This window comes from Motacilla alba, chromosome 2, assembly GCF_015832195.1.
Source record: "Motacilla alba alba isolate MOTALB_02 chromosome 2, Motacilla_alba_V1.0_pri, whole genome shotgun sequence".
Taxonomy (NCBI): domain Eukaryota; kingdom Metazoa; phylum Chordata; class Aves; order Passeriformes; family Motacillidae; genus Motacilla; species Motacilla alba.
In genome coordinates, this window is record NC_052017.1 from 58,578,313 (window position 1) to 58,598,597 (window position 20,285).

A 20,285-nucleotide genomic window follows, 5' to 3' on the forward strand; every position below is an offset into this window, starting at 1 on the left:
TGCTAAGGTGGAGAACAGAGGACTCAATTTAGTTTGATGAACAATCCAATCAGTGCTTATGACATAAAATTAGACTCTATATTTAAAAAAGAGCTACAGAAACTAAAATGATTTTATGCCATTGACCTTAATACTCCCCTGTAATGTACTTGATGAGGGGGATTTTGTTTTATTTTTACTGAGACAAATTAAATTGATTTACAGTGATGAATGCAATAAAATTATACACATGCTGAAGGAAAGCTTAGCTTCAAGGCAGTACAACTCTGTCCAAGAAACTTAACTCCTCAAAATTTGCCATTTTCAGCTGGAAAGGAAAAATCTCAAAGGCATGACTCCAGCAAGGCTATTTAGTCAAACAGTACCAGATGGATGTGTGGGATTCACCTTATGCTTTGGTTATGAATGAAAGTAGTCAGTTAGGAGTTTGCTGAAGGCTATTTTTGCTGGAGAAGTCTGGTCAAGATCAGGTTAATGCAGCTGTGCTTGGGTCTGCTGTGCTTTGAGTGAAGGATGCGTGGCAATGAGAGGGAAAGGAAGCTCACAGGAAGCCAGGTAACACGATGAGTGAAGTACATTGCTTGAGTGAATTCAGTTTGTGACATTTTGCTGGGATACAAAATGTCATGGTCTCCAGGAGAATTTGTGACTGAATTTTCAGTATTTTCCCTCTTCCAGGAACCTCACCAACAATACAGCTCACGCTGTCCATGAGGCATAAATATCACTGTTTCCACCCTCCAGACTGGGAAGCAGAGAAAGAGTTCTTTGACTAATTTCTGATGAGCTGGGCCCTATCTGGGTTTTGATAGGCTTGGCGCATCTGCCTCTCTTTAAATGGTCAGGGCTTGAGTATCAGCCCCAGGGAAGTCAGGTGTGAATGTCTAAGCAGGGAGCGACACTTCATACTTACAGGAAGAGATACCCAAGGCAGAGAAAGATCTTTCAACAAAGACTTCAACGCATATCTGTGTCTCCTTCTCCTTGGGGAATTTTTGAATGGTTTTTAAGTGCTTATGTAGACCCAGACTACTGTGGTAGGCATGATGTATAATTTCCAACTTGCCTTTGGTCCTGAAAAATTGAAGCAGCTCAGCTTTTCTCAGCATTTCATGGCCCATCACGTGTCAGATTTTGGTATACAGAGGCACCTCCTGACGAGCTGATAGAAGCCCAGAGCTGTGTTCAGTCCAGCTTTGACTAAGCTGACACCCTCCTGTTGCCCCTTCACCTCTGGGGCAGAGCAGTGAGGAGGTTCAGGGAGTAGGACACATCATACAGAGCAGATCCATCGATCACATCATAGGCAGCTGGTGGCCAGAGATCCCCTCCAGCCACCTCATGGCCAGCCCTTCTCTCTCGGGGCTACCAAAGTCCTCAGCCTAACAAAAATGTCTCTTCTATCTACTGCACTGAAGGCCACAGATCCTAAGCCTGCCCTTAGCAACCCACGTGTTTCAAAAATAGTTCCAGGGAGGGCAAAACTGCTGTCCAAGCAATGCACACTGATGCCAAGTACTTTCTTGCGTGATCAATAAGATAGCTGGTTTCACCACTTCAGATTCATCCAAAGGACTCTTTTGAATAGTCAGAAGCATCCCTGTCAAAGATATTTTTGAACGTATCTATTTTTGAACATACCTACGCTCCAAGTTCAGAGTGTTGTGGCTTTTTAGTTTTGCTTTGTTTTCAAAAAGGTTGATGAAAATCATTTTCCTAAACTGACAGCAACAACCGTAACACATGTACAGAAACAAGATAGCAGTCTCATACAGGAAATATTTCTGCTTTCGTTTTTATTTTATGAATACATATACAACAGATGCATAATCTTCCATTATCCAGGCTTAAAAGTAACAGGCTGGGGTGGGCTTTTTTCCCCAAAATAGCTTAAAGAGGAAAATAAAAATCAGAATGAAGGAGCTGCAACATAGCCAAACCATACATTCGAAAACTTCGCTAAAATTACTGCTGAAATGTGCCTCTGTGTGTATGTGTGCATTGTCCTGCACGGTTAAAGCCTCACCCAAGATATTTAGTTTATGAATAAAAAATGCTTTGGCATAATCCTCCATGCACAGTTTATTGACATTTCTGAAATAATGAGATAATAAAATCTGAGGACTAAATAATATATAATTTCCTCTTCTTAGGAGCAATGTCTTTAAATGCAGTGGGGAAATGAAGAGGAGTCTGTTGACAAGAGACATTGCTTCCATAATAAGATGGTTATATTAGCAGAATGCAAGCAGCTTCATATAGAAGAGATGGAGAGATATATGTATATAATTTAAAAATGCTATTTTATATGAGAAAAGAAGATTTTTCAAGATAACATAAAATGAACCACTCTAAGACTAACTTCCAGCAAAACATTTTGCTTTATTAGTTCTATTTTCTAGCTACAAGTCAAGCTGACATCTGTCAAGCTTTTTAACTTTTCATATGGCAGTCTATAAGAAACGTTTCATGCAATGTCTACAATGCTAAATACAGGGTAAATAATTGGGATTGAACAGGTGAGGAATAACAGACTATTATAAGGACCAGTAACATCATATTATGTACATAGAGCCATATTATATTCTCATGTCTTCACAGTAATGTGCAAATGTGACAAATATGGCTTGCATTTTTTTTTTCCTTAAGAAAGTAAGACATAATTATACAGAAGAATGTTTTAAAACACTTAGTTGGATTTCACTTTTTTGTGAAACCTGTTCAGTCTTCATTGCATCGGGGTTAAGGAGCCACCCCAGTTCGGGGGTGTAGTTCGGGTGTGTTTCCAGGAGGGGGCACAGATTCCTAAGGCACAATATTAATGTTTAACATTTTTAATTTAGTCATGCTATTTTATTTTTGTTTTTATTTTTTAATTTTTTTTTTTGGTTATGTGAAGTAATAGGTCGTTGCTAGTTATATTATAAGCAGTTGATTGTAAAAAATACAATGTTGAAGGCTACACTACATGCCTACCTGTAACTCCAGGAACATTAGCTAATCTGAAAACACACTATACAGCGCCGCATGTGAAACCAAGGTGGGTTTTTGGTAACATCCTTTTCCATACACGTAGCAGAGAGTTATAAGGCTTCTGCGGGATAATAATATTATAACAACAAATATTTTACACTCTTCCCATAATGGTATTTACAGTTACTATAACTCATATTCTGACATTTGGTAAATAACACGTATCTTATATGCATCCTTCTTGCCTATCTAAAGTGCTTGCTTAACTGCGTGAGGAAAGAAAATGCATACCTGCTTTAGGTGCAATGAACCCTCAAAAGAAGTAGCCGAAATATTTGCTGTGGATTTGAAATGCATTCTCAGAAATTGAAATTATTGCTAAATTCAGTGCCCTTACTAGGCAATCATCTATATTATTTGTCATATATAAATATATGCATATATACTAGTATGTATGTACATGCATACACATTCATCTATCGTGTAAAAGATAGATTTCAATTTTTTGTCCATCAACCTTTTTTATTTTGTGCTATTCAACTCACTTGTGCTATGACAGAAGCTGGATCAAAATCAGAATCTTACCATGCTACTACTACCAATCCTATGATTCATTAGCATGTAATGAAGGCAATATGCAAAAAGAAAGCTGAGATGATGATGAATCACGAGGCTTTTGAAATGCACTGAGAATAAGGCAATAGGCTGTACATTACAGCAGAGGAAAAGCTGAGGAAATTCTGGAATTCATAAACGTGTCTTACTGGAGTTGGGATTGCTCTCCTTACTCTGCTGCAGAGTCCTATGCTTTTTTTCCAGTATCATTCTCCAGAATTCAAGCTCTAGAGTTTCTGCACCTACCAACAGTTTTAATGGTAGGAAATTCAAAGCTTATTAAAAATGCCCTGATGCCACAACCTGGTAAAATAAGGCACTTGCAGGGCTGTATTCCAGCGGTGCCATGCCAAAAGGATCAGCAAGGGAAAGAAGCGCTCAGATTTTGCTGTTTCCTAGTTTTGTCCCATGAAATGCACCATCTTGGAGCATACTCCTTCTTCTCTCCTTTGAGATGATTTTCTTTAAAAAAAGCTGTTTCATCAGTTGAAGTTGAGGAGCTACTTCTCTGTAAGCAAGAGGTAAATCTTCAGTTCCTGACATTCATTGAGGTGGAAGATCAGAGTGGTACCAGGCAACGTCTTCAGTTCTTTCGGTATCTCCCGACTCGAGGTGATGTGCTAGCCAAGTCAAAAGGGTGTATTTCATACCAGGCCCACACTGAAACTATGAGTGGACATTGGTACTGGAAAGGTCATTCCTTATAATTTCATTTACTGCAAAGAGAGAAGACAAGAAAAGGAATCCATTAGCATCCTGCTGCTGCAGGCAGTTGTCCTCAGTCCACAAACCCCCCCGAACTCGCACTCATTCCTTGAGAGCTTCAGTACACCTTTGAACCGTAAGTGTGCCATCACCAGGTAGCTTGTACAGGCTGATCACATTGCAAACCCAGCAGGATTAACCAAGGTTATTAACATGCTAAGTACTGTGTAAACCAGGCATCACAAAACCAGCAGCATCCTGGATCCTTGATTGCATCAAACATACTTAACATTTCAAATTGGTTACAGATAAAACATTTCATTTGCTTTATAACTGCCTCAGAAAAGCAAAGCCAGGAGAACCACAGGAAATCCTGGAATAATCTACTCCTTCCACAAAAAGAGCTGCTTGGAAAGTATGTTAGCCATGGTAGGTACTGGTGGCAGAAAGCTGCCAGTCTCTGAACCTGGATATGTGCAGCTCCAATGCCTAGATAGAATACAACTTCACATACTGATTTTTTACACTGTGGGTTGATATTAGGAAAAAAAAAAGAAAAAGAAAAAAGAAAAAAAAGAAGAGAGGAAACTGCTCCATTCCCTGGAGCTGGTAACATGTTTAAATATATACCCTCCCACTGTGGTGACCAATGCATGTGGACATGCACTCTTTACTTCTATCCACACAAACAAATGAGAGGGACAAACAAGTTAAAAACACTTTCCAGGCAAAAGTCAGAGGAGAGAATCAACAAGGTCTGCTATCTCAGCATCAGCCAGCCAGACTGCATCTCCACTGATGAAGAGTTGTTTTCTTTATTCACGAGTCTTCTTTCTTTCTTTTCCCCCTGCCCTGAAGATCATCAAGCAATACAGTTTCCCACACTCCAATTATGTCCATGTGATTTTTGGCAGATGGACAGGAAATGACTGAACCTGGCAAAGGTCATCAACACAACATCCCATTTATTTCCACTCCACCTCCCTACAGCAACTGCCACCACCTGATTTACATGGAGATAGACAAAATGCCATCAACAGGACTATCACTGCTTCTGAGCTTCTCGAACATTGCCAGGACTGGGAAACACATGCCCACGTCATGGAAGCACCACAGAAAAGCCTGAATTTTCCTTTCCTTGTGGGCTGCTCTTCGCAGTTATCCAGATAACTTCATGTGTTTACTGGAAAAGACCAAGCCCGTGTAAAGCCAGCTTCCTGAAGCAATTAGTTGGGTATGTTTGGTGTTGGTTTTTATGGCTTGCCTTTTTTTTTTTTTTCCTGCAGACCTATTACCCACTTAGTAATTGCAGCACATGAATCAGTCAGGATTTGTGTCACAGGTCCTGGCCACCAAAACCAATTCTACCAATGGATACACACGCCATACTTCAGAGAGGAAATATCAGTTGCATTTGTAACTGTCTATTTACAGCAGCAAATGAAGAAGTATGGAAATGAGCTGTGAAAAGACAAAGCAGTTCTTCCCCTTGAGAGTGCCGAGGAGTTAATCTTTAATACTACCAAAGAGCAGAAACAAATTTAAGCGGCAAGCCCTACACTGAGGCAAAGACTGCTCTGCACGCATCCAAACCCAGCCAGAAGTGCCGCCCCATTTACATGTGGCCAGACTCCAGAGAGCTTTAGGGACTCAGTCTCTGCCTTGAATGCAAACAGCATTCAACTTCTGTGGAATTCTGCCATAATGCTTTTGCAAGGATCACTTCTGTGATAAACTTCTCAAGGCACTCTCAGGTCTGCAGCAAAACCACACAGCAATACCTTCATGTTTTATGTGACAGTGAAAACAAATCCTCCTACTAGCTAGGCAGCATCATAGTTTTGCTAACTTTCCCTCAGAGCTTCTGCTAAATCAAATAAAATTAAGACACTAGTCAGGGCTCACTCTTTGTACAGTTATCCTCACTCTTTGTATAGTTACTTAATGCTTAGAAACATTAAATAATGAATCTTCACAGTGCTTCTGTAAAATGTGAACATAAACATCACTGGTATTTCATGGGGACGGGGAGGCGGAAATGTGAAGGGCCTCCTCCATCTCAGTCAGGATTAGCACCAAGGCATCTCAAATCTCTGGCTAATGCTGTAGCACTTGCTGAGTTACTCTTGCTTCTTTCAGTAAAACTTTCAAAAGCAACAGCCTCAGCCTGCCAGCTCATGCTTTCCCCTATTAAAGCATGCAGCAAAGGTATTTTGGAAGCAACCTGATGACATGAGCCAAAGGTCCAACTCTAAAACCAGCTTAGGCACTCAAGAGGCTGCCCCTTCCAGTCACTCCAGGTACTTTCAGCTGATCCTCTGTCACTTGAGTGCTGCTGGACACATCTTACTCCAGATATGACACAACTTTTCCTTTTAGCTGGGAGCCCACCTGCCTTGGCTCAGCCCATGAGACACAGTGCTCCTTGAGTCACACTCTCTCCATCTCTCAGCAGCCAAATCAATTTGTCCCCAGCTGAAATCACTCATATTTTGTTACTGACTCACAACAGTTTATTGCTTGTTTTTATTTTATATTACTTTCTTAAGAGAGGTGGACTTCTGCTACCTTGATGAGTAAGCCTGGTGTCCTCATGCAATAACATCTGGCAGCTGTTCAACAACAGTCACTAGACTGCCACCACAGACTTGGGAGACAGCTGAACCTCAAGCCCAGTGCATCCATTGCCACCAGACATCACAATCAAACAGGGCCAAAACCACCAAGAGGACACTCAACATCTCTCTCCTCCACAGTTGTCTGTGGACAGCGTGGCTCAGACACAGCTCACTTTATTTCACTATTTCACTTGCTGTTTCACTTGCTGTTTGTAAAGACCCACTGCAGTGTCAAAAATGCAAAATATTCCCAACAATGCGGTGGAAAAAACCTACAGAGAAGGACAAGGGTGCGTGCAAAAGGCCCAGGTGGGGGAAAACGTGGCAGCACAGCTGACCTTGCAGCAGCAGACAGCTAGCAGAGATGAAAGGGGAAGTGTGATTCGAGCGGGCTTTCCCGCACTGCCCACCCAGACACCTGAGGCTGCAAGGAAAACCCTCTGGTGGGCGAAAATGGGGGAAAACCAGGAGGCAAGCACATGTGAAGTGTGCGAGGTGATGCTTGCTGGGTTTGCTAGAAGGATGCTCCCTGCTACCCCCAACTGCATGGTCCAGCACTCCCATGAGGACTCTCCACATATTTTCTGATTTCTGGAAAACTTACTTCCTTTTAATACTCCAAAACATGTTAACATTTCTGTTGCATGCTAGGAAATATTTTATTTTGCATCAAATGGAGTATCTTGGAATGTCATCAATATTCTTGTTGTAGGCTGACCCAAGACTGTCCTTCCCAACAGCAAATCAAACCTCTGTTACTGAAGTATGGTTCTGCTGGAGCATCCTGTGCATCCATCCACACCAGTGTTACAACTACCACTACTGTCAGCTCTTTTGGAAAGAGCATAAGAACCAGCATACCTCCAGTGGGGATGTCTCTAGTTCATCTTTGCTCTGCTGGAGAACTTTGTGAGCTGTCGCTGCAGGCCCCCAGCTGGTAATAATTAGCACTGACTCCATGATTGCAGAAAGCTGATCAATTGTTTTATTTATCTCATACTATACTATACTTATTAAGAAGCTCGTAACCCTTACAGTCTGATACAGGTTTGACCTAATTGGTCAATCAATCCAAACACCATCCAGGGGCCAATTAAGAAATCACCCTCTGGTAAACAAATCTCCGTAACACATTCCACATGTGCAGAACAGCAGGTGCAACAAGTGGAGGTAAAAATTGTTTCTCATTCTTTTCTCTGAGCTTTCTCACAGCCTTCCCCAGGAAAACCCTGGGAAAGTCTGTGCCTGCTGCTCTCTGTGGCTAGAGAGCTGCTGCCACAGTGAGCCAGAGGTTTGCGCCCTTGCTTTTAATTGACTTCGATGAACTTTCTTTCAGTAAGTTTTCTATTAACCTTCTGAACCTGTTTTGGCCTTCACAGTTTCCTTTAGCAATGGGTTCCACAGTGTACATATCTGAGGGTGGAAAAAGTTTTATTTTTTCCTGTTTTAAATTTGTTTCTTGTAAATTTAATTAATGTTTCAAGTAAATGAGCTGACTGTTCCCTGTTCACTATCTCCTTTGCCATCTATCCCTTTGGTATCCTCAGAGCTCCACTTGGTCCTGTAGGACTACTGCAGAACTTCCCAGAGAAGCAAAATCTGATCTTGCAGATAAAGTAATTGCCACTTTTCTCTTGGCTCTCACATTGTAACAATATATTTATTTCATAATTAAGGAGAATCAGCTGGTTGTAGTCTTGAATGCTCAAGTTTTGACTCACAAACCGGCTACTATTACAGGAGGATTGTGCATGATCCACAGAACAGCAATATTCAGTGCAAGCAGTATTTTGGCCCAGGTTTGAGTTTCATTTCTAAAGCAAACGCTGGTCTTTGATTCTCCAGCTTCTTGTATACACATCCATTCATGTCTGCAGTACCATTCCAGGAGTAGCTGAGTTTTGAATAAGCACAGCATTCTTCAAAGAAAGGTTCCAATGGCTTTACACTAATTTTTAAAACAACATAACCTGAGTACTAAAAAAGACCCATTTTATAACCAGGACAGATGAGATCCAAATGATTACCCTTGTTGCAGGCCCACATACAGCTTAGCAGCAGATCTGGGATAGCATGCAAGATGTTTAACCTTCAATGCCTAGAGTAGCACAACACTTCCCTTAAAGCACCAGGTCGATCCCTATCAGACCAAACAGCTGAGTACTATGATTTACAGTGCCTTTGTCATCAGATTTTTTTTCACTGTTTTTTTTGCTGGCTTTAGGGGGGAGGCCACTGTCGCTTTCATAGCTAACACCTACGGTTCCCCACAATGCCTTCTCTCAACTGATATTTTCCATTGTCATGTTCAGCTTTTCCACTGACAGGAAAGTCGAAAAATAATAACGCTGAGAAATGCAGATAACACGTGACCTCTCTACCTGTCAAGGCTTCTGAAAGAGGAACCTTTCCTTTGCTAAACAGCAGATGCCACAGTAGCAGGATGTGGTGAGCTGTTACCCCACATTTTAGTTTAATAAGGAGTTTTTTTCCTCTTATATTTAATTTTGCTTTGAAATGACCTTGCAATGGAAATTTCTGCTTTACTAATTAGCAAAATCAGTGTCTTACCGATGCACCAGTCTGGGTTCCTGCACGGAACAGGACAACCAGATATATCTGTACAAATGTGGGTTCCATATATAGATGTGAACTTCATAGAAAATGTAGTATTTTTAACATTTGGTGGCTGTCCATGGATTCCATCAACCGGCAAGACTTTGAATTTCTGCAGATTTCTGTTTTCCTTGCACCTGACTACTATTGTGGATAACTATGTGGCTTTCTGTTTTAATAAAATACTTGTTCTTCTGAGACAAAGTTCTGCCTTCGAGCTCAGACACCGATCCTGCTCAGAGCAAAGAAGTTGCAAGGTCAGCGGTGCAGGGAGCTGGGAGAGGGCACAGGCACAGGGTTTCCCCAACTGGGGAGCTTTTTGGGGATACAAATAAGAGAGTTTGGGAGACTTCATACTCCTAAAGGTGACTATCCCCCAAGAGTCTGAAAAAATGGGAAGTGAGCTGAGAGCCATGGTTAAGCTCACAATTATGAAAAGCTGAGTCTACAGTTTGTGGGTGAATGGTATCAGTTTGAAAACATATTCCATTCCTTTTCACATTGCAAGAAGTAACATTAGATCTCTGGTTTCTGGCTAGGTGAAGTTCCCAGATGTCTTGTCACACATGTGGAAGTCAAAGACCAATGTTCCCATGACTTCAATCCATGTCAGCAGGAGCCCAAAAAGGCTTGCACAAGGAGACTGAATAACAGAACTCTAGGTTGTATTTACTGTTGTGCCCCTTTATGATGCACTCCTCTCTTCCAAAAGGGAGCTTCATGGCTCTTCACTCTTTTTTAATACACAGAGAGGTGAGGTAAGAGTTTAGGTAAAAGGACACTCAGATGCTTTGCACTGAGCTGACACCTTGTGATTCACATGCCCCTGTTGCCCTGTAAATAGCAATGGCATCAACTCAGCTCCTTCAGGATGGTTTTTGGTTTCCTCATCAATAGAAAGTGCCACAAGGCATGCCCCAAGACATCCAGGCACGCAGGGTCACATGAAGTTTCTATCCACAGCTGGCTAGTCAACCTTTGTTCATTACTTCATGTCCACTTGTGTCTGTTGGGGACAACTGCCTCTAACATGGAGCAGAACTGAACACAAGAGGCTGAGATGCCATAAATGCTCTCTTGATGAAAATGAACAGACACAGCCTGCTCTGACTGGCTCACATGGCGTGGAAAACACAAGTAATACCAGCTGCACCTTTCAAGCTACGTGTGTGGAAAACCTGTGGTAAATCACACTCCAATTCTGCCATGTCCAGACAATAACGCTTCATCTTTCTCATGGGTGTAGCTGCCCAAGCAGTACGATGCCATGACTGGAGACCTTATTTGGATGGTGTTTGACACTGGTCAGACTACACAGCTTCTGTGTCACAGCCTCCAGAAGGTCTGTGGAAGGTCCAAGCCACTTCCAGAAACAAGTAGCAGTTCTGAAAGCAAAACTGTTTTGGTTTGGCTCATTGTTTTTGCCTCCTGGCAGAACCCACTAGCTCAGGTCACACCTTACATGGGTACAATTACAGTGACACTCAGGTCAGGGATCTCTCCACACAGCTCATTACACAGTGTGGATGTACCCACAAGTGCTCTGAATTTCTGCTGTCACTATTCAGCATGTGAAGAAAGCTGAGGACACATAGCTCTGGAGTGACTACGAGTTTGACGCTGACACCATGCTACCTGTAGTAATGCTTTGTAGTATGATGTTCACTTTGCTGCCTATAATTATTGCCCTCGGATTTTTTCCACCAGCAGTGATGCCATATCTTGCTCCATCAGGCTTCTGTGCTCTTGTACGCCCTTCTTTTAAATGAAATGCTACATATTAGAATCACTGAAGAGGAATTAAAAGTTGCAAATGAATGCAGAAGAAGCCAAAATACAGGAGGAAAGTTTTTTTCTTATCTCCATGTATCTCCATGTAGAGATTTTATTTTAAGAGAAAAATGGCTAAATATAGATGCATATAAAGTGACTAAAAAAATTAAGCTCCTAGTATAAACCATCCCATGACTAAAATTCTACAGTTTTTATCAGGGTACTTACTTCCTCACAACTAATAAGCATCACTACTTTGTGACACATGAAAGCTGCAACAAACAACATAGAATTGTTACTCAAATCACAGAAAAAATTTGGTTTTTCTTACAGAAAGTCTTTTTCCAAAGCTAATAAGCATTGCTCTGTGAGTGAGGCAAAACATCAGAAAACAGTGATATAAATTCCTGAGGTGCCAGACTGTAATCCAAAACTATAGATCACATGAAACCTTACTGAATTAAAAACCAAACAAAACAAGTCTTGTGAAGCAGTGGAAAATATAACTTCACACGTTCCACAAAGAAGTCAGATCTTGCATTACCTCAGGTGTCCTGGATGTGTTTAAACCTTAAACTTATTTTTATCTGTTTAATCATAATAAGCCACTACCACAGGGCATGCTATTTTTGGAGACAGAGAATAGGACAGTGGAGCAAGTGAGTGACAACGAGTAGCAGGTTTGAATAAAACATGATCCTCCCATAAGGGTGTCGCTCTGCACGATGGAAGGCATTGTTGTGCATGACAGCCATTACCACAGAGTCATTTTCCTACCTGCTCTACCCTCTGCCTTGTTTAGTTTAACAACTCCAAGTCTTGCAGGGCGGCTGCAGCTGCGCTGCGGAGGGCTAATGGGAAAGGCTCCTTGTAGTGTGATGACAGCACTGTGCGGCAGCAATTTAACTGGGGCTCTTGAATAGGTGCCCAGACTAAATGAGTCCCATCCAATCGCACCAAAATTTCTGGGTTTCAATTTTTTTCATCCCTCCCATATGCAGCCCTGGAAACGCCCTATGTATCTTGCTCTGCAAACACTTAGGGATGAATTCCTCGGCTGCTGGAAATTAGCTTAAGGATCAGCAGAGCTGCAGTGATTTCCAAAACACTGGAGTCTAAACTTCAGCTTGTTTTTACTCTTAGTCTGAGGATGGCTGCACTCAATCTGATTTGCCCTTTTTACCAAAGAATCAGAGACTCAAGAGGAATTTCAGGTAGCCCTCACTGAGGCCAACCTTGCCTGGGGAGATGGGGATTTGGGCTGTGCAGAGGCTGTAGGATCTGCCCCAGTATGATGCAAGCTTCATCTGACACACACATACGCACACGTGTGAGGGTAAGGCTGGGCAATGAACAAATAAACCACATTTTAACCAAAATGATGTGTTTACGTTCCTAAGAGCATCTGTAAGGGAAACAAAACAGACATATTTTACGTTTTACACAAAATTTCCATGCGACAGATAAACTACACAAATGTTACCTACAGCAGCCAAAACCTGAGGTCAGCGCCGCTGGAAGCTTTGCGGGTACCAGTCCGGAAGGAGTAAGGAAGACCACGCGCCCCTTTGCCATAGACAACAGGAATTTGCCCTTGTCACGAGCAATACAGTAATGCAAATTAATCTTGATGAAGAGTTTTCCTTTTCAATCTAGCGCCCAACAGTGAAACAGTACTGTCAGATCCCGGCATTCAGAACTCATGATTCATGCCCTGAAGCATGACAAGACTAGATTCAAAATCGAAAGAAATTTTAAGCAATTCTGCATTTGCCTATTTTTCTAGCCTCCAGACATCTCCGGCATTGTTAAATCCTCAATGTCACTGACATGAAACTTCCTTTTTTTGTGTTTTTACTCTCATTTTCCTGATCCCATCTCCCAAGGTTTGCTGTACCTCACAACTAGCTGTCAATTGAAGCATAGATTACACTTGTGACATGAGGTACAAAGTAGCCCATGGTTAGAAAAGCAAGGTTAAAGCCCCCCTGATGGCCCCAAGGGCTGGTGGGTTCTAAGGTTCACCAGCTGTGAATGGGAGAGGAGGAGTGGGACTGGACTACGTCACAAAGCTCTGAGCCCAATGCTGAAGGCTGCAACTTGGAGACTTCATGCCCTTCCAAAGGAGCACCCCATGTGCAGGCATCCAGCTTTTCTGTGGGCAGCTGACAGCAACCCTTCAGACCTCACATGGCCATCAGGCCACACCTTTCTACATAACACAAGAAAGGGCTTTTCTCAGCATGCTGGAAAAGAGACAGGTTAGCTTTAGAGAAAAAATAATTCTAGGGGTACAGGAGGAAAAAAGGGACCAAGAAAAGGTCCATAATCTCTATGGCTTACTGATTTCAGAGTTTAAAAAAGTAAAATAAAACTGAATTTCTCTATTGATTATACAATTATTAATCTTTTTAGAAGCTTTTCTAACATTGCACATAATGAGCAATTCATCAAAGCATATTAGGTGCCACAGAAGTTGCATTCAATATAAAGGGGTCATTAAGTTTCTTGTAATTGCACATTACTGAAGCTTTCATTAGTTCTAAATCAAATCAATGGGATGTGCATGTATGCTCTTTAATTGACTTTATGTAATAATAGTGTGGCCCGTAGTGATCCTCTGGAATCCGCCAAAATGAGCCACCTTGCACTGCTGTTCATAAAAAACAGCTTGTGTGCAGCTGGGCATATCAAGTAAAGCAAAGAAACAATAAATGGAGGCAAGAAAGGAACACCTTAGGTCACACAGCAGTATTTGCTGAGTGCCCTTTTCTTTCCATGGCCAAGAGAAGGGCCAAGAGACTTCACTCTTCCTCCACTCAACCAGCCTCAAAATCTGATGGACTTGAGCAGGAGTAACATGGTCTCAAGAATGGAAGTTTCCCCGAGATAAGTTAAAACAGAGTCTGTATGATCTTTTTCTGAGCAAGAAGTGTTTGGTTGTCTTTTTTTTTATTTTTTTTTTTTAATGGACCCAGCTTGCCCTATTACCATCACCACCACCTCTTCCCTTTAGAACCCTTTTCATCAGAGAAGTGCATGCCAAACTGAAAAGATCAGTGCCATTATTCACATCACCCAGGAAAGAAAGCACCTAGGCAGGGACAACAGGAGGATGCTACCGTGTAGACCATACACAATGTGCTGGCACAGCGGGTGGCCACTGCTGGGACACATCTGTGCCTTGCCCGTGTGAAGGCTGAGCCTTGTTTGGTCACCCCTAATCCACAGCGGTTTTGCTCATCAGATGAAATGATGACCATGAAGTGACTCAGTGAGTGGCCACATGCTGCTGAATGGAAGAGAAAGGCTGGGTGAGGCTAATAAAATTTTTATGTGTTTGATAAGGAAAAAGAAATCCACCTATGAGCCTGCTGGGGACTAGGCTGGGAAAGGTCATGCTAGCTGGGGGAAATCCTTAGGCGATGGAAAACGGCTGCTAAATCTTCAGCAGTGGGCAAGAACCTGGGCTGGATCTGGGAATCTGAACTGGTGGCTGTGAAGAGAAGGCAAAAAAATGGATGCAATAAAAAGCTGTCATGCAATAAATTTGCTTTTGGCATGATGATCTGGTCCACCACCATAATGTGAGCTGTAAGTAATGCCACAGGATTTCATTTCAACCACGGCAGCATCTGTTGCTGGAGAATGCTGGAGCTCAAAGAGGAGTGCATGTCCTCTTCGTCATGGCTCCTTCGACAAGAGCACTGGCAATGCTCAATGGCACTTACGCATTGGCTTTGTACCACCTTAACTAGGGACAGACCTTTTCATAATGAAACCCCCATCCAGTTTGGCTGGGAAGCTTTGATCCAAAGGCTGATTTAGGCGGATTCACACTGGAGATATACCAGTGCAGCTTGGGCCATGATGTGGAAACCCCCAGGGTGTTAGTGGATCCTGTCCCCAGTGTGGACACATGGCTGTGAAAACTGCACCCAGACTGTTCCTGGATTCCAGTACTCCTTGGATGCTAAAACCACCTACAGCAAGTATCTCAGATTATAGCAGCTGGAAGAATACTCTTATTTGTACGTGGTCCCAGTGTGACAGAGCTGCAAACATGACAAAATGTCTTTTCCTCTTTTCTCCTCTCCCACATGCTGTGCCTAGCTGCAGAATGGCTCAGGCTCTGGCTGGACTGACAGAGCAATGTCAACAGTAAAATCACCACATGCAGTTGCAAGAATTCAGCAAGAATCACAGCTGGGCTCCCAGGGAAGACAAAACCTTCCCCCTTGCAGCTCAGTGCTTGACACAAGAACCCTGCTGATGCCCAGTGCAGCCCACTAGAGAGGAAATTTATTCTGCTCCAAAAACAAAGCACTGTAAACCTGCAGCCAGCACTAGAGAACTAGGAAAAAGACACTTGAGAGCAGGTGTACAACACTCATCTCTCAAACACACTTAAGGACCTGAAATTTTATTCAAAACAGTTGCATTACACTTTCCAAACAGCCACTTGCAATGTGAAACAGGCTTCTTTTCTGCCTCTTTTTCAGTACCTGGACTTCGAAACCCTTGTTTCTCAATAGCTGAGAAATGACAGGGTGCTTCTATGGCCCAGGCTGTGATCTCACAGCACATCCAAACTCCAGCAGGAGTTGGCCTGCACTTTTGAGAGGTGGTCCAGGCAACAAAATGAGTGGAAGAACTTTAACACTAATTCAAGAGGAGCTTTAAAAATTTAATAATGCTTCAATGAAGAAAGCTGGCTGCTTTCATGAGATTCAGTCAGGTCAAATCAGCTAATTCAGAGCAGGAGGTAAATGCATGGAGGCTAACACAACAGCTTTGGAAAATCCACACGACTTCACATTGCTTGAAGGGGCAGGCAGGTCCCTGCTCCCTGGGGAACTGAGCCAGGACATGAAGACCACAGGACCTAGCTGTGGGCATGCAGATGTGCAGCATCTGGGTCTCTCTTCAGAAGCATCCTTGCAACAAGAGCAACCCAGCAAGGGTCAGCTCTTGCTGAAGACCCTGTGAACCAAGCGCTTTTTAGACTGGAGATTTGGGAACATCAAGGACATTCCACTGATGAGATAAAAAAAGCACAACAAAGGTTTTGATGAAAGGCCACACAAATTGATTGTTGTTTGCTCCACACAACAGCCCTTCTGCTGCACCACACCTCTTGTGAAACACAGTTCCATGAAAAATTATTATCTCCAGTAGCTTCCGTCTACACACATTTCTGAAATACTTTCATTCCGAACTGTTTTGAGAGGAAACATTAAAAAAGAATGGAAACCTGGCAATTAATCAGATGGAAACCTTTGTTTCCACTTTACAGAATAGGAAAAAAAGAAGAGAGAATTATAAAAAGAATACCCAACACTAACTGCTAAGTAGGAAAATGAAAGATAAGCAGAGGCCAGGGACCCAGACCACTGGTGTGCTGCATGCATTCACCTGCGCTCGGATGTGGTTCTGAAGGGTGGGTCAGATCTGTGTCTGCTGCTCTCGTTCAAACCCACATAAACACCTAGTTTGAAACTGGGTTTTGACAGATGAAAATTCTATTTCCTTAGAACTCAGTAAAAAAAACCCTTGAAATTTTTTTTTAAAGCATGGACGAAAGGCTCTCCTGGTCAAGACACAGAGCAAATATTTACAGGTGCTGGGGAGACACCATTTCCTCCCTTTAGGCTTCGACCTGGTGTCTGCCACATGATTTTATCCATTCAATGAATTTTTTTTCCAGACATCTGCCAAGAGGAAATAACTTTGCTGTATTGGGAGTCTGGGAATCCTAGAAAACAATCTTAAATCCATAAAATAATTGAAGTGCAGTTTTACTGAGCTGTTCAGTTCGATTCTGATTTTTACTACAATGTCAACAAGAGTTTAATTTGTTTTAAAGTTTAGGTTCTTAAATCTGAGTGATATACGGTAGTTTACAGCTTACTGGCAACAGCTACTGTGGAAAAAAAAAAAAAAAGGAAAGTGCATATAAAGGCGGTTCTGACTTTGACATTGTGAAAGCAGGGAGCAGTGCCAAGAGCAGCAAACAGCATGGCTTTCCCAATCCTGGCTGGCTTTAGGGACTGCTTGCTATTGACATCAGTCGCCATGGGATACATTTCCCTGCTCTAACAAATCTCATCTGGAGCCTGTAATTAAAAAAGAAATGTCTCAAAGTGTAATTTCTTTCCCTAAAACATTCACAGATGTTAACTAGATTGCTAATAGTGTGAGATGTCTGTGGGTGGACATCTTCCTCCTTATCTGCTGTGTCAAAGGGGACAATTCATTTATTAAAACCAGTCCTAAAGGTAGTAATTTTTCTGCATGCATCTTTGTGTATGGGGGTGGTGGTGTCTTCTTCCCTACACTGCTTGCCAAATGAACGATTTGGAGGTGTTTTTCTTTATATTTTTTTTTCTTTTCTTTCCTCTCAGAACACATCTCCAAAGTCAACCTGATTTAAAAGGTACTCAGAGTGACTAAAAATGTCTTTGCTGAGCAGATTAAGAAGTATCCTGTGTGAGCTGTAAAATTATCATGAAAATAAAAGTGGTTGTAATAATAATAATGATAATAATAATAATAATAATAATAATAATAATAGTACTAATACTAATACTAATAGTAGTGATGTAAGTTTCCTGCTCCAGTGACTTTCCAGCAGTGTCTGTGGCTGGTGCCCCTTGGTAAGTGCTGCTAAAAGCATTTACAGGAGCCGCCGGAGGGCCAAGGAAGCTGATCTGCTTCAGGCACACACCGGACATGCAAGGGGGAGAACATGAAAAAGGGTTGAGAAACACATGTCCCTGGGGAAGCAAGGGCTTTTCTTGGCTCTTGGAGAGGGCGGTAGCCCCAGCTCTGCCACGGAATGCTGCTCCCGGCCAAGCACTTCCCATCCCACATGGGCATGTGGAGCATCCCCCTGGTACCCTGCAGGAGGTGATGGCTGAAACTCTCCTTCCTAACACACGCAGCCCAGACGCAGTTGTCTGCTTGGGCCTTTCTCTCCGCCAACTTCCCCTCCTCTCGCTTTTCATTTTCTTTTTTCAACCAGCTTTGATTGGAGCCAGAGCCTGGGGTAAATCAGAGGAATTTCTAGATTTTTCTGAGTGCTGTGAGCTCTTGCTGTTTTCTGATACCTACTTCCTGCCATATCTAAAATAACAGCAGCTGCAGGGGCCTGATAGAGAAGAGCTCCAGGGGAGAAATTCTCACAAATGGGGTGGGAACAAAAAAAAAAAAAAAAGAAAAAAAAAAAAAGAAAAAAGAAAAAAAAAGACTTACTAGGGAGACGATAACACAGAGAGCCAGCATCAGATTAATTGTTGGAGCTGATAGCACCATAGGCTGTGGATGCTGTTGTCAGAGGCAAACAAATCCTGTAAAATGGCCATGGGAATGATAAGTCTCCATGTTTGCTGGGATAACAGAGGTAGCTTTACAGCACTGTCCTATTGTATGGAGTATCATGCCTCGATTAGCTAATGTCTCTGAGGGCCAGATAAGTCAGGATGAATGTCCTGCCTTAGAAGCTTTCATGCTTTCTCTTTGGCGTGGCTATCTATGGAGAGCTGCAATAGAAATCTTCGTACACATACAGAAGGCCCCCTCTTTAGAGAAAAACATCAGAGAAAATGGAAAATTGTTGAAATTACATTGTTTTCCATGGAGAACACATGGTGCATTGTTGTCATTTTCTCATTACAGACCACATGAATGAGTACAGCCACTCAACAGACTCCCCAAAAAAGGACCTTATATATTTGTATGAGAACTACTCCAGGAGAAGAATGTCTCTGTCCATAAAGGGTGGCAGAAACAGACATGGCACACTCATACAAAATACACTTACGCACCATTCAATGTGCAAGAACATGCTGAGATCTCCTTGAGATCCCTTGCAACCAACACAAACATTGCTTTAAATATCAGCACACCCAAAGAACCAAAGTGAGTGTGCTTGAAGCACTGCCAGTCAATGAAGTACAGGCAGCATTTCAGATTATTGTATGCGCCATTAAACTTAACATATTAATGTAATTCTACAGTTACTCTGGGAGCTATAACTTGTGTCTGCATCAAGTTTTGGGTCCTGAAATTTTCACCCAATATTAGAGATTTTCATGCATTATTTATTTTCAACACAGGAGTTTTTAAAAGATTATTAAGTGAAGGTTATCATGATTGTGAATTGGAGCCTGATCCAAAGAGCGCAGGAGACAACTGAAGAATTCCTACTTGCTTCAATGAGCTTTGCATCAAGTTATTATTAAACAGAGACAGACATCTGCAAAGGTAGTCTACAAATATGCAATGTACTGGTCTGATGTCTTGGCAGGAAAAAAATACGAGTCACTGTATTGTAAACACTCTATTTTATTCATTATTCCCAAAAGATAATTTGAAATATTTTAATGTTGATATGCAAAAGAGGCAGGTAGATGTGTTCTCTTATTTTGCCTGAATTTTGAAGCACTCAAGACTTCCCTGAGGTCAGCAGACTCCTGATTCCCACCACTCAAAACAGGACAAGCACGTTTCTGTGTTTACTTCAGTGTGTTAGTTTTAGTGCATATGGGTACAGTGTGATCCTAGAGCCCTACCCACTTTCTAGGGAATAGTGGAAAATCATGCACAGGGTTTTAGTAGAAGCACGTAGGTTTTTTTTTTTCTAGATTTTAAACCATTTTTCTAGAACTAAAAATCTTTGCTTCACTTGAGTACACAGCACAACTGCCAATTTTTAGTTGTTAAAACAAGATCATGTTAAGGTACTTGCTTCTTCCCATCCTCAAAAGAGGCTCCTTAAGATATGAACAATATCTGGTTCATATTCAGGTAATTAAACAAACTGGCAAAGTTTAGACAGACTAGACAATATTCTGGCAAAAATCATGAAACTGAAACTAGCTAAACCATTTTTTTAAAGTTACTCTTGACAATACAAAGAAAGTGAATTTGTATTCCTGTCGAAGTAGAAGTAGTTAGAAAATATGAAGCATTGCCTAATCCTGT

General features: G+C 42.0%; 1 protein-coding gene across 4 annotated transcripts in view; it reads right to left on the reverse strand.

Moving 5' to 3' along the window:
• Positions 1-1,781: 1,781 nt before the first annotated feature.
• The window catches only part of NFATC1 (nuclear factor of activated T cells 1), a 111,217-nt gene continuing 92,713 nt past the window's right edge, over positions 1,782-20,285 (reverse strand). For all 4 annotated transcript variants that reach the window (XM_038126015.1, XM_038126022.1, XM_038126033.1 and 1 more), the window contains one exon: positions 1,782-4,304. In XM_038126015.1, the coding sequence (XP_037981943.1) occupies positions 4,255-4,304 (50 nt within the window). In that variant the 3' untranslated portion in view covers positions 1,782-4,254. The remainder of the gene's footprint in view (positions 4,305-20,285) is intronic.